Below are 17,471 nucleotides of genomic sequence, written 5' to 3' on the forward strand. Positions count from 1 at the left end.
TGAGGAATACGTCCGAATGATCTCTCAAGACGCTTGCCCAGTAGCCCTGACGCTGGAAGACATCGGAAAGGCCACAGATGAGGACGAATGCCTCATCAAAGTAAAAGCAACGCTGGCAAATAGGAACTGGAAAAATTTTCTGGATGGAGTCAGCGCTCTCATGCCCCAGGAACAGCTGGCAAGGCAACAACTGTGGAGGGCTCAGAGCGAGCTGAGCGTCGGACCCCATGGTGTGATCCTCCGAGGGACAGCGATTGTGGTACCTGCAAGGTTGTAAGGAGAAGTCGTACGCCTCGCGCACCAAGGCCACCAAGGGGTGTCAAAAACAAAAGGACGCCTGCGCAACAAAGTGTGGTTCGCCGGCATGGACGCAGCAGTAGAGAAAGAGGTTGGCAACTGCCATTCGTGCACAATCACAGGTCGGGAACCTGCTCCTCACCCTGTGATCACGGAAGATCCCTGTAAAGAGCCATGGTCAAAAATAAGTGTGGATTTTGGATCATTCCCAGATGGACGGCACACCCTTGTCTTAATCGACTCCTACTCCCATTTTCCAATAGTGGAAATTGTACCCTCCACATCGTTCCACCATGTCAAGAAGGCCCTGGAGAGAGTATTCGCCATGGTAGGCCTGCCAGATGAAGTGAGGTCGGACAATGGCCCTCCTTTTCAGGGGAAAGACTTCCAGGCATACCTCGCCGCCCGGGGCATCCACCACAGAAAAATCACTCCACAATGGCCCCAGGCAAACGGGGAAGTCGAGAGATTTATGCGGACTCTGAACCGCGCGCTGCAAATTGGCGTGGAAAGAAGGGAGGACGCCGAAGAGTGCCTGTCACAGTTCCTCAGCGCATATCGACAGACACCCCACTCGACCACCCGCTGCGCTCCCGCGCACCTAGTATTCAAGAAGGTACCCAGAGACTGCGTGCCAGCTACACCTACCTGGTGCCCCCCGGAAATAAACCACGAAGCCACCCAAGATCGACGGAGGCGCACAAACGACAAAGCCAGTCAAGCCAGGAGAGCCCAAGCCAGGTCATTAGTAGTTGGAGACAAAGTGGTCCTCAAGAACCGACACCGACACTCAAAATATGACTCAGCCTTTGAACCAGAAGTGTGGGAGATCGTGAATGTGCACGGCACCATGGTGTCTGCATCCAGAGGCACACGAGCCGTGACTCGAAACGTGTCATGGTTTAAGCGTGTCTCTCGTGAAAGTGGACACGCCGGCTCTGCATCTGAGGAAGCGGAAGACGGAGACCTGGAGCCAGCGCGCATGGAGTCACCCACGTCCCCACAAGAAGAAGAAAGATCGACTTCACAGAGACCCGAACCAGCCGACAACATCAGCCCTGGAACCTCATCGAGCAATGATCAACTTCGCCCTGAGCAACCAGTGGAGACAGGAGGTCTGGAAAGTCGTCAAAGCCAACGATATCACCTGCGACCCAATCCGACCCCCAACCAACGATTAAAGGACTATGCATGGAATATGAACTGACTCAAGACATCTCATGGCCGGGACTATTGATCTGTGAGTTTGGAGGGATGTAGTAATGGAGCCACCCGGCCCGCACACATACGCACGCACGCACGCATACGCCTTGGGGGCGGGGCAGCCCCTGAGGTTAAATAAACGGTCATAAGGTCGCTCGAGGTCTTTGGCCCTAACTGTTAGCCAGTGTTGCGTCATTCATGATCCGTTATAGTTAGGCCCCACTTTGCGGCCTAGGCATTCCCTTGTCCCGTGTCTCCGGACACTACACCGCATATTGTGTACTATTGTATTGGTCTATCCTAAATATCTGCCAGTTTGTCTCAGGCTTTCTTACTTTCTCACTTAAATGTCCTATTATGACTTTGTCTCATTTAGAAAAAATTCTCCTGCTTTCTGTATATTCTTGTTTTTTACTCTCACGGTTCCGTTCTCCTTGCTCATTAGTCAGTCGCTTTTTTCTATCCTCCTCTTTCTTTCTTTCTTTCTTTCTTCTCTCTTTCTCTCTCTTTTGCGCTCTTGATTATGGTCTTCTCTTTCCATCTTCACTCTCCCCTCTCTCTTTCTCTCTACATGCCTATATTTAGCTTTCTCACCACGATAAGTCTGCGCTTGCCTTACCTTACCGCCGCGTCTCTCCGTCGTCCCTCCTCGCGTCGGGAATGAAACAGTAAGGCAGTCTGCATGGAGAACAGGGAATGTGCGCATGATTGTATGGCCGGCCCACAATGGCTGACCAAACAGTCATTGCGCTCTTAGGAAGGTGCGACCACTCCTCCCCTGCTCTGCAGCCCAGCAAATCACGCAAAGCTGCCGCAGCAGGAGGACCAAAAAAATGATAATAACATTATGTTATTATTATTCTTTTTCCTGTCTTTTTCTGCTTCATGGCAGTGGGGCGACGCTCCTCCACTTTGGCGGAGAAGCCGCCACTCCCCTCACCATGATATAACTTTGCAAGTCTACAACAAATCACCCTTGGTATTATAAAATTAAACAACAAGATGTTTCCCAAACCCTTCTCTGTCTTTCAGTAAAGAAGGTTACATAACATCTAGCATAAAAAAGCAGCCTAACAGGGAAAGAAAGCTGGCTCCAGTGTAGAGGTCAAAAAAGTAAAGTCACTCACGACGAGCTCTCTCAAAAGCATCCTGAATGCCTCTGTCCACACTAAAGAAATTTGATCACAATACCCCAGTAAAGAACAACTGGGGCATCCCTGAAGGATAACCGTATCCTCATGGCTGTTTTCATGATCTAAAGTAACAAAAAAAGGAATTCTTCTCCATTCTTAGATGAACAAGCATTGCAAAGCCAATACGTCTCACCTATGCAAGAGCTATTGGCTTAGCCAATGTGTTTTAGCCATGTTGTACACCAGCATAGCTACTATTCAGCAGGGCTAAACACTAGTAGCGTAGAGGAGAGTGGAGTGAAGTGGAGTGGAGTGTCATTGAGCAGAGTGTCACAGAGCGGACTAGAGTGCCGTACGGTGTCATGGATTGGCGCGGAGTGGCATAGTGTCATTAACCGCATGCGTGCGGGCGAAATTCCGCTCGTACGCTGACTTTTGCGAAACCGCATGTTACGTGACGAGCTGGGCTCGTCATCAGCGTAGCAGGAGGCTACCTCATGACGAGCCCAGCTCGTCATCAGCGTGCAAGGGGTTACAAGACGTAGCACAGCATAGAGTGGAGTAGAGTGGCGTGGCATGGAGTGAAGAGTTGTGGGGTGGCATAAAGTGGAATGGAGTAGAGTGGAGTATCGTGGAGCAGAGTGGCGTGGGGTGGAGTAGAGTGAGTGGCGTAGAGAAGAGTGGAGTGGTGTAGTTGGGAGACACGTAGCGGAGTGGCCTAGAGTGGAATATGCATGGTGTGGTAGCGCACTGCCATTACAGCAACACATTTTCTATTGAAACAACCTTTACATTGGCACAGACATACAGTTTTACTGATAAAATTATACAGCACACAAATGATGATGAATAAGGGTAGGCGGACAACTCCGTTCCGCCCACACAATGTGCGGAATTTTGACTGTTCTGCGTTCCGCGAAGTAGGCGGAGCAGGCAAATCTCTGCAGACTTGCAGAGTTGGCCTCCTGCCCGTGCTATTAAAACATTTCAAAAATCTATTTAAAAGACCCAGAAAACTCCTTAACTTATCGGCGGCGGCCCCGGGCTACCCTCTTCCGCAACTTCTTCATGCGCATTTCTCGCAAGAATGTGTGGAAATAGCATAACCTAGTGTATGGATTTGTTTTGATCTACTTAGAATCTGATATTTGACATCTCTCTTTGAATGCATAGCAAATGTGACAATATAAGAACAAAGTTAAAGGCCTGTATAAAGAAAGTGAGCACTTGTGGAAGAATACAGCAAACAGGCAATGCTCCATGGGTGGAACAAAGACATGCTGGACATCTAAAACAAATGAAGCCAGCAAATAGAAAACAAGCAAATTTGAGTTACAAACCACAAAGCCAATTGTAAGAAATGGGTGGTATGTATTCCCATGTAAGCTCCCCAAAAAGTCTTTAGCACACAGAAAGCTGTGCTGTCTAGTAGGCAGCAACCTAAAAACTTGCTATGAAAAGGGTAGAGAGTCGGGTGGGAGGTTAGTTTTAACTCAACAGAATAAGCAAGAGTGTGCTGGGTTAGAAGTCAAGAAATACAAATTTAAAAGAACCAGGAACCCTTTCCTGGTATCATCCAGTCATTTCAAATGACTTCTCATTGCTTGTCACAACACCCCTGTTTTGACAGAAAGAAGTTAAGCCACACCTTAAAAGCATTTCCAACTTCCAACTGAGGTATTTTAACTCCTCTTGTCTATAGGATGAAGCACAGGAAACACCTTTTTTCAAGCACTCCTTATACAATCTTTTTGTAGGGACATGTTCTCAGCTATACAAAAATACTTGTCAACTACAGAATTAAGACCATCCTCATCAACAACATCTAGATGATTATGGACAGAAGTGACACTGTGGCCCTCATCCTGTTGGACATTTCTTCAGACTTCAACACCTTCTCTCACCCCATCCTTATCCAACGACTGCATGAAGCCAGCATCCAAGGACCCACATTTTGCTGATTTGCTCCTTTCTGACAGACCGCACCCAGTTGGCTAGCCAGACCCCATTCACCTTGAACCCCATCAACCTCATTTGAGGTTCCACAAGAATCCACAGTTAGGAATCCGTTTTCTTTCAGAAGGTGTGAAAAAATAACTTTCCATTGACTTAAAGATTGCACTGATTTTGTGTTTCCACAAATTGTTACGCCTTGGGAATAAACCCAAAACATAAATCTAACATTTAGAATACTATAATAGTTTCTTTTGACTTTTTGGTGTTTGATTCTGTTGAAATGAAAACTAACCCCTCCCTCCTTTCTTAGACTATCATATATTTTTATCTGTTATTGCGGCACAGACGTGGAACAATCTTCCTCTCACTCTAAAGCAAGCTGCCAACCTTGTTTTTTTCGGAATGCTTCTGAAAACATGGATGTTCACTTAATCTTAAGTAATTATTTTCTGGAGGGACAGGTTTCTTTCTTTTGTGTCTCTGTTGTTAGCGCTGAGATGCCTTTTGAGGTGGTTGTTGTGATTTACTAATGCCACGATTGTTAATTTATTTCTATCCATTCCTGCAATAAGATGAATGTATTGTGAAGATTCATTAACATTGTCACTCTATTGTCTTCCAGCACCCAAAATGATGGATTCCAAAGATCTGAAAATGAATTTGCTGTTAGCATTCTTTCTTATGGGAATAGTGCTGGTGTCCTGTCAAACCCAGGTGACCCCAGTGGATCTCAAAAGTAAGTTCAGTAAGAGTTTTTGCCTGTCTGGTCCAGGGTATCACCTGCACCCTGGCACTGCTGTGACTGTTACTGCCCTCCATGCTGCTGTGTGTTTTGATCTGGTGCTGATTCCCCTGGAACTCATTGCAAACATCGTGTCAGATCACGTGTTGCGTGCAGATTGAATTAAAAAACACAACGCCAAGTTCAAAGATCTAAATGTGCATGTGTTACTTAAAGCAGATCTACTGTTTGGATCTGTACAGCCCTGACTATCTTTAACCTAGTAAGCATAGCACAGCAACATGTCTCTTTCACTCCAGCATGAAGCTTCTAGCAGAAGAGTTCCAGAGGTAGAAATCTCACCAGTATCATTGCATATTGTTGGTGTGCGGTCTGTGGCAGTGACAGGTGATTTATAGGTAGCTGATAATTTATTGTTTAACTATAGATCACCATAGTTGGCACTACCATTACTAAATAGCATGTTTTCAGCACAAAAATCCTTCTTACCAAGATTTTGCATTGATAGCTGCAAAACACTGGTTCATCACGGGTACGGTTGAAGCATTGAAAAGGAGACACGCTTGCTTATTCTTAAAAAGATGGCCCCACATGTGACAGACACAGATCTAATGAAGGTAGGGTACACCCCATCTTAAATTGCAATGCTCCTGTTGACTTGCAGGCATATGATACGGCTCTATCCCTTCCCTGGAATAACCCTATACATATGCATGCAGCATGACCGACATGTATCAACATCCTAGCATAAAAGATTAATATCACCAGTGCCGACACACGTCTACTAATGGTTAATGGTTTATAAACTTGATTCTGGCAAACAAATCAAAAATTAGACTGATCACTATCAGGCAAATGAACTTGTCCAAGATGACTGCACTATCTGCACAGTCATGAATTTGGGGCCAGATTTATATACTAGCAGGAGGCCCATTTCTCTGCCAGAGCAGCAGATTAAATTACTCCATCGCCCTGACGAAGATGCCGCCCGCCAGATTTAGAAATGACCGCCAAGCAGGTGATCGTTTCAACAGCATTGCTAGCAACACTGACAAGGCCTGGCAGTGACGGACAGTAAAAAATGGTTATATGTACGCCCCTCCTAATTGGACAGAGGGACATACACCCAATTCAGGCTAAAGCAATCCGCTCCAGGGCTATGTCACGCTGGCGTCCTTCAAACAGCCAAACAATCCACAGGGGTACACCAAAGGCGTAGATTCCTCACGATCATTTGAAGATAAAATGCCGCTGGCCATTTGTGACCGGTGTTATCATGTTTGATGACTCAATAGATTTATAAAAAATCTACCATCTCTTCATTTTGTGACAGATATAATCACGAAGAAAACCAGTGCAAGTTTGCGTTACTGATATATTCACTAAGAGGATAGGTGTTTTACTCACCCCTACTCCAAGTTAAGCACCATACCTGATTTCACAGTTATAGTTGGCACAACCCAGCCACAAAAGCGAGGCGCCGGGTCTGCATTCGGAAGCCATAACTCTGCATGGTCCTAAGATAGAGTGGTGGGTCATGACATTATATACTTATCACATCACATGGCCCCACAGGGATGAGTTTTCACCACACCAGGTGACCTACACCACTCTGCATGGTTCATCCACAATGGGTCACATGGGTAATGGCTTCTGCTTTTTTAACTTTGGCGGTGACTCTATAGACACAACCAAACGGTCTACCCTTGCCCTTATCATATTCTTATCTCTTATAGTGCGATGAACACGTATTCAAATAATCAAATTAAATAAATAAATAAATATGTGCATATAATTTAAGTACAGGTCCTTGTGTGAGTTCTAAGACGGCCTGTATAGCTAAAGCATCGACAATCTCTACAAATTAATCCACCACTTAATGACATAAAAGAATACGGACGCCAGCAATTGTTTTCCCAACACAATAAATCTTGTTTACTTTATGAAGAGTTTTATTTTACAACCTGAATTTTGCTCTAAATAGCAGCCTGGACATAAAAATATATCCAAGGACCTAGGAAATGTAATGTAACTGTTTAGATTAATAGGCTGCTATATGTAAAATGTTTATTAGATTCATTTTTGTCTAAAATTCAATAAATTGTGCACGTGATGAAAACACTTTGAATATATTTTGTGAACATATGATTAGAATTGCAAAATAACAAGTTCTTTCCAATTGCAGGATATGTTCCAGTCTAGTATAGTGAATAAATGTAAAGTGTTTTTATAAAAGTGTGATTAGTTATCTTTGCCCTTCAGAGTACCGCATGCATTAATTTACATACAATGACAACTCCTGTGTGTTGTAGAAGTGATATTCTTTACATAACAAATTCCTTTGGGTTGTCTGTAAAGACAGCAGCTCACATTGCATGTTCAAGCTCTAATAACATTAATATTGGAGCTGCCCACATGGGAGTTTATTTGTGACAATCCTTGTGTGATCATAATTTTAAGAGTACGTGTAGACATGTGCCTGTTATTGAGTACAAAGGATCTAACAATTAACTTTCCACAGTTTGAACTGGATTTTTCTTTGGTACCCTCCTTAATCTGATTTTACAAGAGTGAGCCTCAGCCTCTGGAACTCCAGACTGCTGAGATATCCAGACTGGTTCAGCTATCTAGTCAAACACAAAAAAGGGAATACATGTTTTTCATATTTTAACTAATTTCCCTAGTTTAAGTTACCTAAAGAGCAAGAAGTAATCTGGTTGAATAGAAGAGCAAGACCGGTCAGAGGCCCTCAGTCAGATTTACATCTCATCTGAGTTAAATTAATAGGTTCCTGTGTCAAACTGTTTTATTTTAAACTACCACATAATTCATGGGCTTGCCTATATAGGCAAAGAAGACTAAACAACACACAAATACATTCATATTTTTTTTTTATTTTGCTTATTTTAGAGAGTTTTGTAGAGTGCTGTTTGTCCTATTTGGGTTACTTCAGAGAGCTGGCAGAATCCAGTAGTGCACTTTGATTGTTAGATTAAATAAAGTCAAGTCGAGTCGCGTAGGTAATAAAGATCGATTTATTAGGGCGACCCCTGTGCTGTGTTGAACTCAGGTAAAAGTAAGATTGACAAATTCAGCTTTCTGAGCTTCAAGTAGTTGAGTTCAGCTCTCAAGTCTAGACTCAGGGCATTCCAGAATGTCAGGCCTTACATCCCCACAGATCTGCTTCTGGGTTTCAACCTCTTGTAGGAATGTTGATTGATCAGATGGGCAGACAGGGAGTAAAGGTATCTGGTTGTGGCATGGTGCCGTTTTAGTTTCTGAAGGTAGTCAGAATTTCCACAATACGCATTGTGAACAGTGCAAAAAATGATGTTTTTAACTCTGGTTTCCACTGATAGTCAATGAAGTGTTTTTATTGCTGATTTCATTAGATCCTTCCTGCAGGTGTGAAGAGATCCCACTTAGAAAGGTTCAGGCACATCATAGCTATCTCACTTATAAGGTGTGGGGGCAGTATAGGGTATGAAGAATGTGGGCTCATATTTGACTTGCTTTGTTTTTGGTTCTTCCATGCCAGCCTTGGTACTTGTCCCACAAAAGTCAGAAATGTGTAGGAGGGTTCCTGTTGTACCGTTGTCAGGTTTTTTCCAAAGATGGCAGAGCAATATGATTACTCCTGTCTATCCATTCACCAAACCATAGAAGGTGGCATGAAATGCATATAATACTTAAAGCTTTATCTTCAAATCACCAACGGAACACATTGACACCGATTCACAAAAACATTCATAGTATGATTACGGGGAACTTGAAGATTATACCAGCCTTTGGGAATCTACCCAAAATGTCCAACTCCTTATTAGTAAAAGTGCAACAGGAGCACAGTCAGGATTATGATGTCGGTTTCAGACAGGCTTTCAATGCTGGGTTTTCCGACATGGAAAGCCTGTCAGAAAGTGCAGGGCCCCCTTCTCCCCGTGGCCGCTGGTTGGGGGCCGAGGGGGCCCCTATGGTTCCCCTCTGTAAATCCCTGCACTGTGTGGCAGGCACCATCAGATACCTGCCACACAGTGCAGGGATTAACACATACTCCCATTTCTCTATGGGAGTTTGTGCTGTTGGCGGAAACCGCCCACAGCACAAGCTCCAATAGAGAAATAGGAGTTTGCGACTACACAATGTGTGGTTGCATCATAAAACGGTGTTGGGCGGACTCAATTCCACGCGACATTGTAATTAGGGCCATAAAATTAAAAGTATTTAAGTCTTGACATTTTTTAACATATAACATTAATATAATGTAAATTAAATGTGTAATATTTAAAAATATATATGTAACTATACTAATTTAAACAAACACACACACATATGTATGTGTGTGTTTATATACACATATATCATGTAAAACTAATTTTCAAAATATACATTTTTATGTATATCATAATTTTCTAATTTCTTTTAAATTTACTAATATATCATACATATATATTTACATACACATACATATTAAGTAAAAAATGTAACAAATAAACTACTAAAACATTAAAAATACTGCCAATTTAATTATACATAAAAAGTAAACAATAAAGCAAAATACATTTTACTAAAACTATCTTTAAAATTATATTAATTTATATATATATAACAATATAACATTAAATACGAAGGCAAATAATAATAATATGTATTTAAATAATATGAGCAAAACTGTTAAACTCTAGAAATAATAAATAGACTATTTCCACTCCAGGCCATACACCAGTAGGAAAAGCATTGGACTCGGGAGGGGTAAATTGTACTATTCCTACTCCAGTCTGTGCAGCAGTAGAGAGAGAGTAGTTCACCTCAAACAAATAACATATTTGAACAACTCTATAAAGTAAGCAAAAATATTAAAATGTAAATATAAAAATATTATTAATTTAATTAAAATAACAAACAATATTCCCACAAACATCACAACCAACAATTAAAAAGTAGTTACAGTAAATAAAAGGTATAACACAATTAACATTAGGGGAGAGGAGTTGGTCTAATGGGGAGAGGAGTTGGCCTAATGACTAGAGCGGTCGACCTCGAATCTGGGGAACTGGGTTCGAGTATCAGCAATGATGCTGAACATCCTGTTATTCTGGCCAAATCACTTTATCTCTCCGTGCCTAACACAAATGAATGTGTCCTCATGTAATGCAACTGGTGCTGTGTAAGGTGCTCTGATACCCGATTCGGGTCAAGTTCGCGCTATATAAAACTCTGTAAGAAAAAACAACAAATTTGTAAAAAATGCTAAACATTTTTTACATTTATTATTACTTAAATAACTTCCCACCCTATTCTCCTACAAACACAACAAAACACAGCTAATATATAACATATAAAAGAAAATGTATTCATTTTTTTCTGAAAGTATACATTAATAAAATACTTTAATTAAAATTAATTAATTAGTAATTACTTATTAATTAACTTCTCACTCAATTCCTTTAGAAATTATTGAACACACACCTAAAATATAACTTAGCAAATATGATAATTTCACAATTTACATATGTAAAAATTAAATAAATAAAGAATTATAAATACATTTCTTAATTAACTTCCCGTCCCTACCCCTAAAAACCTACTAACCCACACCTAAAATACATGTTCACAATTATAATAATTACACAATTTACATAATTATCAATTAAACATCAACTATTAATTCATTATAATTAACTTGGCTTCCTTTACCCCTACAAATACCACAACCTGCACTTAAAATAAAAAATGTAAACATTTATTAATTACACAATTTACATAATTATCATTTAAATGATTAATTCTGATTAAAATTAATTACTGAATAATTATATTAAATTTTCTTCTCACCCTGTAGCCCTGGAAACCCCACAACTGCTACAACACTAAAAATTACAGTTAACTACTAAACTACATTTAAAAATAACAAAAAAACGGCAAACTACATTAACAATAATTATACAAACAATATATATCATAAAATTAAAACATATAATAAAATACAAAAAGATAATTAAAAAATGATTTTCACAACTATATTTTTGTAAATTATTTTAGCAAAATAGATATTTTTAACCTTGATTGTACTTACCTTAGAAAATTGATATTCTTGTCAATGATATTCCCACATCATGATTAGGCCTGGGCGTAAAGTTCCGCTCTGCTTGTGGAGTTCGCAGAGTTTATACTACTCCGCATAGCGGTTGGAGTCCCTGCTCATCAAGCATTAAGTTGGCAAGTGTGAGCAAAGAAAATCTTACACCAGACCACCTCCCTTTGAGATTTGTCAATGCGAGTGGTCGCAGATGGTCACTACCGCTCGCATTCATTAACCTTTGGTTCGCGCTGAGGAGGCTGCCGCTTGAATAGAACATCTAATCGAGTGGTAGAAAGAAGCAGTGCCCTCTTGCACTGCACGTGGTGCTGTTTGCACTGATTTTACAGCGCAGGACAAACATCTGGCACTTGAAAAGTTTTTGGTCACTTCACAGAGTTCCACGTAGCGGTACTCCGCCCAGGCCTAATCATGATGTTTGTGTATTACAATATTAAAACCTTGATATTTCTGTGTCTTGATATTTCTATTCGATATTTTGTCTTAATACCTACTCTCTCTATTTTGCTTAATAGGTGCAAATCACTTGTTTTATCATGTAATCTGCTATTTTTTGTATTTACATGTTAATATTGAAGCATTCTCTGCACTCTTTCTGCACTACAGTACAAAGTGAGGAAGTGATTTTATGGTGATAAAGCAGAATCAACTTAGAGATGTTCATTTTACAGAAATCTCAGATGATACCAATGCGTACTTCATGGATGAGATGAACCAGGCATTCGAAGGGGTGAGATCCATGAAAAAACTGAAGGAGAAGGCTGGAACAAAGCACCAAGCCATCATCGAAAGGCTGGAGGAAACAAGGCGCAATAAGGAGGTGAGTATTCCAAGCTCCTCTTGCAGAACAGGCTTAGTCATGGCACATAAACAAAACAACATGGCTACTATGGAAACATGCTCCTCAATGCAGAAAATCTGCCTGCAATTCCAAGGGCCCGATTATGACTTTGAGGGTGTTGCTCCGGCTCTCCGCCGGCACAGTACCACCAAAGCCACTCACAGACCGGCCGCCTGATTACGAATTCAATTCATGCAGACAGAGATGGTCCTTTTGCATTTCCGATGGCACTGCCTTGGAAAAGGGCACCGCAATGGGAAGGGCAAAAATGTTCCCCCACGGCATGGACTGTGAAGTCCATGCTGTGCTGGAAATGGGGGTACAAGCAGACAGGGGGAAACATGTTCTGCCCCAATGAATGCATCAATAATTAACAAAAGGGGGGAGGGAGAGGGAGAAGTGGATTCTGTCTCCCCTGGCAATATGTATAAACAAAGAGAATCCACTAGGATAGTGTCGGTGATCCCTACAGTGGTGGGGAGCAACCAGTGTTGTTTAAATACCCCTCACACACCAAAAGGCCCCTTGGTGTCATGCTTCATCATCGGGGTCTTCGCAAACCTCTACGGAATGCGGCGTGCTACGACTCACGACTACGTAGGAGCACTGAAGGTGAACTATGTGTTGGTGTGTGTGGAGTAATAGTGTGTGAGTGGTGAGGTGAAAGTGTTGGTTAAAAAATACCTGGCTCGTAGGAAAAAAACAAAAACTCTTTATTAAGTCCTCGGCTGGTATCATTAAAAAAAGTGCAGGTGAGGTTGTTTACTTACTGATTATGGTATGTCAACCTCAAAAGTGCGTCGACATGTTTCGGAGTTAAAGACTCCTTCTTCAGGACGAGGATGTGCACTGATTATCCTCACCTTACTCACATGTATATGTAGATGTCAAAGTGTGCTCTACAAAAATAAATATAGTGAAATGTACCTATCTGTTTTTAAGAAAAAGTCTGTTGCGCCCAATTGGCGTTATACAGAACCTGTGGATAAACAAAAAGTCATATAAAACATAATGTCTAAATTGGAACACATGTTCAGGAAAAACTGTGTTATTACACAGAAGGGTAACGACGAACCAAAAATAAGGTCCAGGAACCCTGAAAAAGAAAAAAGAAAAAGAAAACACGGACAAACATATAGACTAGGACACACATTCATTGTTTTGAAGGTCGCCATTGGATTCCGTAAGGTGAAAGAAACGGATTGAGAATCACACAATTGTCAACATATATATATATTGCTTACTTATAGTTAAGGGCTAAGTAGCCTCATGAGCCAAAAGCGTGGTATTGGGGGTTCTCTGTTCTGCTCAATGTAGCAACGTGTGGGGTGTTAAAGGAACTGAGTTTTAGGGTCTAAGATACTCGTTCGCGGTACAGATATAAATAGTCACATCCTACACCATCAAACTCACGGTTACAGCAAAGCCAGGTAGGCTCTCATCCCCTCAACGCAGCTCCGACGAAGTGTCGGTTCACTGAAAAACAAACACCTTTTATAGTGCCTCGGGATCTTCTAATTGCCCCCTAATTGAAAACAGAATCGGCCCAAAAAAGGACATAGTCCTTAGGTTATGATCTGGTTCTGCGTGCGTTAGGTGGGTGTGTCTATTGTTCAGAAGACATGTGCGGAGAAATGACACTAACCGCAAGCGCATGCGCGAAGCGGTAGTGTCTGCAAATCGTTTGAGCGTTTTTGTACAGCTTGCAGGAGCTCGCGCATGCGTGTATGGGGGGGTACCTCGATCCTGTCATTGTTTCTGGGGCTATTTCTTTAAAGACAGGATTATACAGAGAGCTGTGAGACCTCTATAATACACGGGGATGATGTCTATTCAGAAAAACTTAGGAAGAATATTTGAAGTACGGAAAATCACTATAGACTGGTAATGTTCAAGGATGGTATGACAGTCAATTGTGGGCTATCATCGCAATTGGCTCCATGGAATGGAGTCATTTAATCCAGTGATATCTGTGCCCAAACGGAACACCCACCTTTGTTCTTTTTCAAAAAGGCCTATATCTGACGGCAGTTGCTCAATCACAGTCCAATGTATTTCATTCACACAGTGCTGAGCCTCCAGAAAATGTGCTGCCATTTTTGTAGTTTGTTTCTTGCACCTTACTTTGCTTTTGTGCTCGTTTATTCTCGTTTTTACAGCACGTGTTGTCATACCCACATATTCTTTTCCACATGGGCATGTAATCAGGTATACAACATTCCTGCTGTTGCAGTTTGTGAATGCTCGTTGTTCCCATTTGGTGCCGTTTTTGAAGGTGAGAGTAAGACTCTTCTCAGTCAGGTGGCAGCTATTACAATTGCCACATGGATGGTGTCCATGAAGACCTCGTAATCTGGTTTGTTGAATCACATTAGTGCGAGGTCTGGTATGTACCAGGATGTCTTTCAAGTTTCTTCCTCTCCTGTGAGCGAATAAAGGCTTTTCTAGATCTAGAGAACCACTTGTCAAAATCCGCCAATGTTTATTTACCAGTTTTGAGACCTGGTTGGAAACAGAACTGTATGTTGTTACACAGACTGTTCTGTTTTCTGTCTTTTGCTTTTGGGTGTTGTCTTCTAAAAGGGCTTCTCGATTGTTATTGCGCGCCCTTTTCATCGCTTGCTTTATGACTCTTTCGGGATACCTTCTCTGTTTCAGTTTTTTACTCAGATCTTGTGCTTGGGATTTATATTTTCCCACATCGCTGCAATTGCGGCGTAAGCGTAGGAACTGACCGTATGGTAAGTTTTCTCTTAGGTGACGTGGATGGAAACTGTCATACCTAAGGAGGCAATTCCTAGCTGTGGGTTTAAAATGTGTCTCAGTTTTCAGGTATCCTGCCTCATGGTAGATGTTCAAATCCAGGAACACCATTGATCCATTGGACATTTGGTGGGTAAACTTCAGAAAAGCATTCTGATTGTTGATCCAATGCATGAAATCTATGACAGATTGGTAATTCCCTTCCCAGATGACCAAGACGTCATCAATATAACGCCTCCAGGTGAGGATCTTGGTCCTGAATGGATAGCTGGGATGGAGGATTTTGGTAGTTTCCAAGTGGTGTACATATAGACCTGCTAGGCTCGGCGTGAATGTGCTTCCCATACTCGTTCCGTGCCGTTGTAGGTATAGAATGCCCTCATACTCGAAAAGGTTTCTGGTGAGTGCCATGGAGATACATGCCATCACTACTCCTCGTGGAGTATGATAGTTCCATTGTTTGGTATGTAATACCTCCTCAATGATTAGGAGGGTTTCATCGTGTGGGAGACTGGTGTAAAGGCTCTCCACATCGAGGCTCAGCAGTATTTGAGAGTCTGGGTTGAACGGTTGATTTTGTAACACCTGAAGAACTGCTTTTGTGTCCCTAAGATATGTGTCCGTTGCCTGAACCAGAGGCCTAGGAAGGCATCAGCGAATTTGGATAAAGGTTCAAGTATGGACGAAATGCCGGACACAATGGGGCGACCAGGTGGACTTTGTAGGTTTTTATGAACCTTCGGTATTGTGTAAAAGTAAGGTTTTCGCGGGTTTTTTTGTGTCAGGAAATCGGCCTCCTTTTTCGAGAGCCAGTTATGGGCAAGGGCTTCCTCAGTCATTACACCTATTTGGATGCGTATGGACTCTGTGGGGTCCTCTTCAAGAATCTGGTAGTTTCTCCTATCCGAAAGGAGTCTTCTACATTCTTGGTCGTATGCAGTGGTTGTCTGAATAACTACTGCACCGCCCTTGTCCGCAGGTTTTATAATGATTTGTTTGTTTTGTGAAAGTTCCCTTATTGCCTCGTTTTCCTGTCTACTCATATTTTGGAATACTCTTTGGTTGGTGTTCATTTTCCCTAATTCGAGCATAACGGCTTTCTCAAAGGCCAGGACTTCAACAGGAAGTTGATTGTCCAGTGGCGTGAAAGACGACTTAGGTTTTAAGCCAGTATCAGATGGTTCCTGGGTGGGTTCCTGATTATAAAAGAATGCTCTCAACTTGATAGTCCTTACAAAGTCCTGAACCTCTTTGTGAAATGAATGCATCCCCATGGCAGCTGGGATAGGGGCCCTTTAGCACTCGCTATGTTCCCTCGTCCTTTTTGCGGCAGGCTCAGCATATGACATTGCCCCTCCGCCGTGCAAGGGAATGGCGATTCCTTGGCCCAGCCGGTGGTCCACTGCCAGTATGGCGGTGAAAGTCGTAATCTGGCAGACGGTGGACCACCACTGCTTCGCCACCGCGAGAGTGGTGACTGTATTCGTAGTCAGGGCCTTAATAATCATCATCATTTTGCTGAAGTGAAAATGGTGATTTCTTGACTGCAGACTCGTCGTTATCTTTCAGAATCAATACTTTTAGCAATGTGTTTTTCTAAATGAAAAATGAAGCTAAAACTGATGTTCGTTACATGAAAATTGTGCATCGAAGATATTTTTTTTAAAAAGAAAGGTTACAGTATTGATGGGCAACATAAGCAAAAAGCATTTTTGAATACTGATTTATGAGAATTTGAAGGCGTTTCATAGTAGTAAACTTTTACAGACTTTTACGCGCCTTTTTCAAAATGTCCAACTCCCTATTAATAAAAGTGACATCAGGACTCGGTTCTTTCCAATTTGTACTAATTGTAATATAATATTCCTTAAATATTCCAATTTGAGATGTTTAGAGGCCACTTGTACTAAAGATAACTACTTTACTCAGTTCAAAATGCACTACTGAAAAACACACAATATTCTCTTAAGATTTAGCTTATTTTGAAAAGATTATGTCCAAGTATCAGTTCATGCCAGACCTGGGAGTTAGTTGCCAACCTAGACACTTTCTACAAATCTTAAATTTGGATTATTCCTATTTTTGGTGTGCTCTAGCTAGCAGATTCTCACACATGAGCAACATTTGGGCTTGTATGGTGGCCTGGCATTGCACATTTGGCTTTGGATTTCATTCAGATACACCATAGCACATTGCCAAAGCACAGTACCATTGGCTGATGACAGCCACATCTTATACCGGACAGCCACAGCTTATGTTGCTCAAATCCAGTGATTAGAAGAAAAGGTAGAAATGAATGCAGATTATGTGAAACTCCTCTGGGTTGTTACTCCTGTCATCCATTTAGACCTAATTTCAAAGCACCCGGTATCAGGGTGTCCATATAATCACAGACAATACCTCCAACTTTGGGCCTGATTACGACTTTGATGGTGCAGC

General features: G+C 41.8%; 1 protein-coding gene across 2 annotated transcripts in view; it reads left to right on the top strand.

Moving 5' to 3' along the window:
- Window positions 1-17,471, top strand: part of CLU (clusterin) — a 210,684-nt gene that overhangs the window by 55,433 nt on the left and 137,780 nt on the right. For both annotated transcript variants that reach the window (XM_078649963.1, XM_078649961.1), the window contains exons 2-3: window positions 5,212-5,325; window positions 12,100-12,248. In XM_078649963.1, the coding sequence (XP_078506089.1) occupies window positions 5,220-5,325; window positions 12,100-12,248 (255 nt within the window). In that variant the 5' untranslated portion in view covers window positions 5,212-5,219. The remainder of the gene's footprint in view (window positions 1-5,211; window positions 5,326-12,099; window positions 12,249-17,471) is intronic.

The sequence above is a fragment of the Lissotriton helveticus genome, chromosome 6 (genome assembly GCF_964261635.1).
Source record: "Lissotriton helveticus chromosome 6, aLisHel1.1, whole genome shotgun sequence".
NCBI lineage: Eukaryota > Metazoa > Chordata > Amphibia > Caudata > Salamandridae > Lissotriton > Lissotriton helveticus.